General features: G+C 34.0%; 1 protein-coding gene across 2 annotated transcripts in view; it reads right to left on the bottom strand.

Moving 5' to 3' along the window:
* Nucleotides 1-2003: 2003 nt before the first annotated feature.
* The window catches only part of ncs1b (neuronal calcium sensor 1b), a 30100-nt gene continuing 24858 nt past the window's right edge, over nt 2004-7245 (bottom strand). Inside the window, exons 6-9 of one of the 2 annotated variants that reach the window (XM_042729965.1) lie at nt 5629-5717; nt 5438-5515; nt 4295-4417; nt 2004-3248 (exon numbers count right to left, since the gene is read on the bottom strand). In XM_042729965.1, the coding sequence (XP_042585899.1) occupies nt 4319-4417; nt 5438-5515; nt 5629-5717 (266 nt within the window). In that variant the 3' untranslated portion in view covers nt 2004-3248; nt 4295-4318. The remainder of the gene's footprint in view (nt 3249-4294; nt 4418-5437; nt 5516-5628; nt 5718-7245) is intronic. The other variant, XM_042729964.1, reaches the window with a different exon arrangement.

Below are 7245 nucleotides of genomic sequence, written 5' to 3'. Positions count from 1 at the left end.
GATATGTAGATGTTAAAGGTTCTTCAAGGAACCATAGATGCCAATAAAGAACCTTTATTTTTAAAGGGATAGTTCACCCAAAAATGGAAATTCGGTCATTCATTTGCCCTCAAGTTGTTCCAAACCTGTATGAGTTTCTTTTGTTGAACACAAACTGAAAAATGTTAGTAACAAACAGTTACTGGTAGCCACTGATTTCCATAGTATTTCTGTCATTATTTACTCACCCTCATGTCGTTCCATTACTTCTGCAAAAAGAAGATATTTTGAGAATATCTATGTATACATTTTTTTTTAAGTCTGTACAGTCAACAGGATCCAGTGTAGTTTTGTTGTTTCAGAGTTCCATTATACTGTACTGAAAAAGTTTCAACATTCTTCAAAATATCTTCTTTTGTGTTCCACCGAAGAAAGAAAGTCAGGTTTGGAATGATATGACAGTGAGCAAATGCTGAATTCTGGGTGAACTATCCCTTAACTTAACAGTCACGGAAACATTTTAAACCGAAAGCAAAATGTTAATGAAAAGATAAATAAAAAGTTTATCATATTTCTATATCAGTTTACCATTAGAAAAACAGTGCATCTGTTAAAATGAAATACTCTAACATGCTGTTTGCCTGCATCCTTCCAAGTCTTCTCATTTTTCCAAACAGCCGGTTCATCACCCGCTCCACTTAACAATGTGGGATAAATAATCCAGATCTCACTGCAAAAATCATGTTTATGACCCTTCATGTAACAATTCGTGCCTGTGTGAAACATACATTCCTCTCTCCCTCTATTCACTGTTATTCTCTAGCTGTCCCATGTGATTAGGGTGTGAAGTCTGTTTTGTTTTAGTGCTGAATCGGGAAACTAAGCCTGCGAGCTGAGAGTGGGGTCTGTCTTACTTTAGTCAGCGAGAATCCTTTTAGTTATTGCTGATTCAGAAGCCCCAGATGTCGTGTTGACTGGGCCACCGGCCTTGAGTACCGCATAATGAAACGAAAGACGTGCCATAGACGCACAATGAGAGCTCCATTACTGCAGGGCTAGGCATGAAGTTTCAAGAGGCAGCAACAAGCCATCACAAGACTTGACTGATACCTAAAACCCTTGTGTGCCTTCATGAACTGTTGCAAGGTTACAGTGCCATGCATCGCCAAAAAACAAAACAAAAAAAAACCTTCAGTCATATTTGAAATGATACAGTATTTTGAGTTTTTTTTTTGTTAACTTTTTCACAATTTTTTTCTAAAAAAGGCTGCTGTGTTTTTATATGTTAGCTCAATTTATACTGTGTGAGAGATGACTGATTATATTTGTTTGACATAAATATGCAATTTTATTTTTCTCTATTTTTTCTTTCATTATTTCTTAAAAGCAACAATAATCAGTAATAATATTACATCTTAATAGATTATTTTTAACAATAATGCTTTACATTTTATATATTAATATATATACATACATTTGAATAGATTTTTTAAATAAATACACAGATTAAATACATTTTAAATACATTATATGTACATAATACAGATATTTGTTGCTCATCAATGCGGCTTTTATTTGATGAAAAATACAATAAACAAAAAAGTCAAATATTATTACAATTTAAAATAACTGTCCATTTGATTGTATTTTAAATTGTAATTTATTCTTGGGATGGCAAAGCTGGATTTTCATTGTCACATGATCCTGCAGAAATCATTCTGATTTGGTGTGCAGAAAACATTTCTTATTATGGATGTTGAAGAAGACAGTTGTGCTGCTTAATATTTTTGTGGAAACTGATACATTTTCGTTCAGAATTCTTTTATGAATATAGAGTGTATTATATAGCAGAATTTAATTGAAAAATAAAACTTTTGAAACTTTATAAATGTCATTACTTGCACTTATCAGTTTAATGCATTCTTGCTGAATAAAAATATTTGTAAAAAATCTTAATGCTCTTGTGGTTCTCTGAAAATGGCACACATGGAGAGTGAGACGTCTATTTTATATGTTTTTTTTTAATGGTGAATTTGATTTATGTTCCTTTAGGGTGACAAAATTGATTACTTCAGGGATTCGTTGACCACAGTGAATTGTTTTGAAAGCGTGCCAGCGAATCCATTGTGCTGATGAAATACAAGGTCTGTGCTCCTATGGAACACTGTCCTGCTATGAGCACAGCAATTCTACACATACCACACAGTGATGAAAATGGAAGCAGCCATTGTTGAAATATCAAGAGGGGACACATCAGATATTAAAACCTCCATCTTACTTACCGACGGCAAATAACATTAGAGGCAATTATGCAGTGACTCAAATTTAATAATCAGCCAGAGAGCGACTGATAAAGCATGAGACCCACTCAAACCCACCCGGCACATACCCAATTACTTGCTTTGAGAGGAGAGTGTCATAGTTCAAGTCTATGACTTTTGTTTGACAGGAAAATGACACAGGAAAAGACAAAGGCAGAGGTGTAGTTGAAGTTAGCAGATGGTGGACTGATAGTTTCTTCATTACAGAGGTACTTACATCAGTTTTGAGGTGCAACTGTTCAGGAATAACATTGTAGCATGTTGCTTGGTTACAGTGTCTTGTTTAGGAAGTATAGCTTGAGGACTCTGCAGTGACTTTTGCCAGCAGTGAATGGGCAGCGCACTCTTCACAATGGGAGCTGTGTATCGCAAATATAATAAATTAATCTCCTTTCACATTCAAAGTTCCAAAGTAAAAGCAAAACAGGATTACAGTCTTTCATTCCAAGAGGCTTTTAGAAGCATTGAGGCTTGTAACAGCTGCGATCCATACACTTTAAGGTAAACAATAAATAGATAAAATATCAACAGTCTCTTGAATTATATATGAAGTGCACATCCACAATATCCCAGCAAAGTATGATTAAAAAATATGAAATGTTTACACATATTTACAATTCTAATTTAGGTTTTTCAGCATGCTTTTCTTTAACAATCAGTGCCATCCATATAGTCTCCAGCACGTTTGTTCGGGAGAAAACAAGCACTGGTGTAATTCCAGTGGGATCCTGCAGTTTAGCATTCACACACACACGTGCACGCACACACAATCACACACACACAAGTTTCAGGATGACGGCTTCTTCTTTTCTGTCATTGTTGGATGAAACGTGATTTGCTTGTGGTGAGACTTCTCAGTTTTAAGAGGTCAAACGACGAAGACACATCTCCTTGAATGGCACTGTGGGATGGCACCACACTGGATCCTTTGCCGTACCTGTACAATGACCGTTAGAAAATGCTCACAGTGAGGGATGGGTAATTTTATTTAAAGGGATAGTTCACTAAAAAATGAGAATTCTAGTTTTTAATTAATCACCCTCATGTTGTTCCAAACCACTAAGACATTTCGTTCATCTTTGGAATACAAATTAAGATATTTTGATGAATTCTGAGAGATTTCTGACCCTGCACAGACAGTGAGAGACCTACCACATTCAAGACCCAGAAAGGTAGTAAGAACATTGTTAAAATAGTCCATGTGACATCAGTGGTTCAACCTTAATTTTATGAAGCTATGATAAAAGTGTGCAAAGAAAACAAAGACTTCATTCAACAATGAATGGGTCTTGAATGTGGTAGTTGTGTTGCTGTCTATGGAGGTTCAGAAAGCTCTCGTATTTCATAAAAAATATCTTAATTTGTGATACAAAGATGAACAAACAAGGTTTGGAACAACATGAGGGGGAGTAATTAATGACAAAATTTTTATTTATGGGTCAACTATCCTTATAAGAAACAGCTCGCTTTTAATTCATGAGTTTGTGTTGAAATCCAGCTAGTGAACAACAGGATTTTCAAAACTGATTTTGAATTGGAATGACAGGAAGAGGAATTTACTAAATTGTAGTTTTAACTAGTTCATTAGTTGTGTTTGATTAGTTCAACACAAGTTGATCAACAATATAAAAATAATTGCATCACTGGCTATTTATTTCCATGTATCCCTTAAAATGTAGAATATACTTTTCCTCAACTTATTTACATTCTCCTCTTGGAGACTTACATTCTTGCCTTGGCAGACAGCTCCTAAATAACTAATTTAAGAGAGTGATAGGTGCATCATATTTGGACAAATGCCCTGTTTTCTGCTACTAAGGACTATGTGACTCTTCTCTTTATACTGTTATCAGTGTACTGTATCAGTTTATACTGTTACCAATGATAATGAATATAAAAGTACACTAAAACAATGATAATATGTAAAACATCGGATGTACTGTAGTCAGGATTTAATGAAACTGCAGGATGCATTTCTATTCAGCACAACATACCTTTATCCTTAAGACAAGCTGTTACTATACAAGGCCATCATAGAGTGACAGAGCTTGGACAATAGAGGGATCTGCCTTTGATCCCTCCTGGAACTCCTGCAGGGTTAGCTTCCCATCAGCATTCTGGGTAAACAAACAAACATTGTTTAGAATCACAACTGTCTCAAATGCAGAGTACAAACAACTATGTGTTATTTTAAGGTCGTTTGTGGTTATATGCGAATGCATGACACTTCAAACAAATGTGGAATAGACTTTAAGGTTATATCAGTATACAAACTAGAGGATACTAAAAAAACAGCCATGAGGATTTTCAATTATGCATAAGGAAAACACTCTCCCACTTTTAAGATGCTCCACATGCCCAGCAGGGGGAGAGTGCTAACAGGCTGATCCAATGAGGAAAAATTCACAACAGAGTAGGCAATGAAAACATTTCTTTCACCTTATGTGGCTCAGTGTAGTACTTGTTTGAAGAAGCGTTAAGTCCTTAAAATAACCCTGCTGGTTCCACATTGGGTGCAGTTCTGATCTGAGATTGCTACAGTATTGGAAAGCATTCCATCTCTGTCAACATTCCCAAACAAGTCCTGATCTCATCTTTCAGGGCTTGAAGAGGGCTTGAGTGGGCATTAATGCTAGGCTCCAATGTTAGCAGTAGCGCATGCCAAAATGGAGTTTATAGACCCGAGGGCAGCGTTAGTGACGCTAGCTTTACCACAGATATGAGCTCTTATTTCCTACTGTATCCTTGATCTGCACTGGATTGATGATGAGAATGTGGTTAGTATATTATATCAGAGTTATAAATTGGTTTTAGTGATGGTTGATCGATAATCATTACTGTTGAGTTTGAACTGCATAAAAATCCTTAGTTTTTAAGGAATATTTCACCCACAAATGAAAATTCTGTAATTATTTATTCACCCTCATGTCATTACAAATCTGTGCACATTTCTTTCTTTTGCAGAACCAAGAAAATATTTTGCAGTTAGTCTGCTTAAGTGATTTCCAAAGATTAAATAAAATAAATCCACTAATTGAATAAAATAAACAGCCCGCTGCATAATAATACTCGGTTTTGGTTTGGATTATTAACTGGTTTAGTGTGATTGGGGTCAAGAGGAAAGGACATATCCGTACTTTATCCATCATGGCAAAAATGCGATCCACTCTCTTCTCCGGCGTGTTTTCTTCTTCTGGAAGGTCCACTGTATTCCCCTTTAAAAAAAAAAAAAATGCAAGTAATGTTAAATACATCTGAGAGATTTTACTTATCAAATGAATGCCATATGTTCCGACTGTAATTAAAGTTGAAATGAACGGTGACTTACCACCATCTGATAGATTGCATCTACGATATTGAGCATTTCATCACGTGTGATATAGCCATCATTATCAAGATCATAAAGCTTGAAGGCCCCTAAAGCGTGTAACAAGAAGTCACGGTGAGTGTGCAGAAATACTATTCTGCTAAAAGTTTTCTGTGAATGTGCAAATATATATATTTTATATATATATTTTCTTATATATATATATATATATATATATATATATATATATATATATATATATATATATATATATATATATATATATATTATATATATAAAATATTAAATAAAGTATTATTTATATTATAATTTTTTAAAAGCTTGAAAAAAGCACCATCAGGCATCTTGGTAGACTGAGTTTAATTTATTTTGATTATGAACTGAAAAGCAATGTTAGCAGAGTGCAGACATGTAAGCATTACAAGGAATGATAGATGCATGATTGGGTGAAAAAGGCATGCTTTGTATGAGCCAAATCACTGCACTGCAATTTAAGCAGTGAAGAGCGACTCTTTCATCTCGCCATCTATGGTTTTCTCTTCACTCCAGGACTCCAGGACGTCCCACCCATACAACCCTACTTCATTCCACTCATCTACAACAAAAGGCAATCCTAAATCTCACACAGCAGAGTGCAAACACAGGTCAGTGCCTGGGGTGAAGAGTCAACAGAGAAAGAGGCGGTATGTGGCCCATGTATGTAAAAGAGTCTGTTTAATATCAGCAAGAAAATTGCTTTGGTTGTTATACACTGAGGTCATTTTCACATTTAATCAATTTAACAAAACACAGTTCCCCCGAAAGTATTCAGACACTTAAGCCTAAATGTATGCATTTTTTGGTATTTGATAATAAAATATCAAACCATGTGATATTTATTTGAAAGACATAATTTGAAACATAATTTACAAGCCAAATTCTTCAAATTCTTCTTTATTATTTTCTGAAGAATAAATACGAATTTGAAGAATATGGCGTGTAAAGTATGTATGTGTGTATGTATTAGTGATGTCAAACGATTAATCGCATCCGAAATAAAAGTTTTTGTTTACATAATATATGTGTGTACTGTGTATATTTATTGTCTATATAAATACACACACATACAGTATATTTTTAAGAAAAATATGTTACGTTTATATATTAAATGTATTTATCTGTAATATAAATAATATAAATATATACATGTATTGTAAATACATGTAAATATTTTCAAAATATATACTGTATGTGTGTTTATTTATATATACATAATAAATATACACAGTACACACATATGTTATGTAAACAAAAAGTTTTATTTTGGATGCGATTAATCGCAACAGCATGTGTAGTGTGCTAGTTTTTTGTGTAAACAGTGTGTTTTTTTTTGTGTGTGTTTGTTTGTGTTTGAATTAGCACTAAGAACCCAGACATAAGTCGCTGGGGTATATTTGTAGCAATAGCCAACAATACATTGTATGGTTCAAAATTATCAATTTTCTTTTATGCCAAAAACCATTGGGATATTAAGTAAATGTCATGTTCCATGAAGACATTATGTAAATTTCCTACCATAAATATATTAGAACTTAATTTTTGATTAGTAATATGCATTGTGTTATGTAAACAAAAAGT

The sequence above is a fragment of the Cyprinus carpio genome, chromosome B8 (assembly GCF_018340385.1).
Source record: "Cyprinus carpio isolate SPL01 chromosome B8, ASM1834038v1, whole genome shotgun sequence".
NCBI classification, from domain to species: domain Eukaryota; kingdom Metazoa; phylum Chordata; class Actinopteri; order Cypriniformes; family Cyprinidae; genus Cyprinus; species Cyprinus carpio.
The sequence above is the reverse complement of the archived record's forward strand: the minus strand, read 5'-3'. Positions and strand labels throughout refer to the sequence as shown.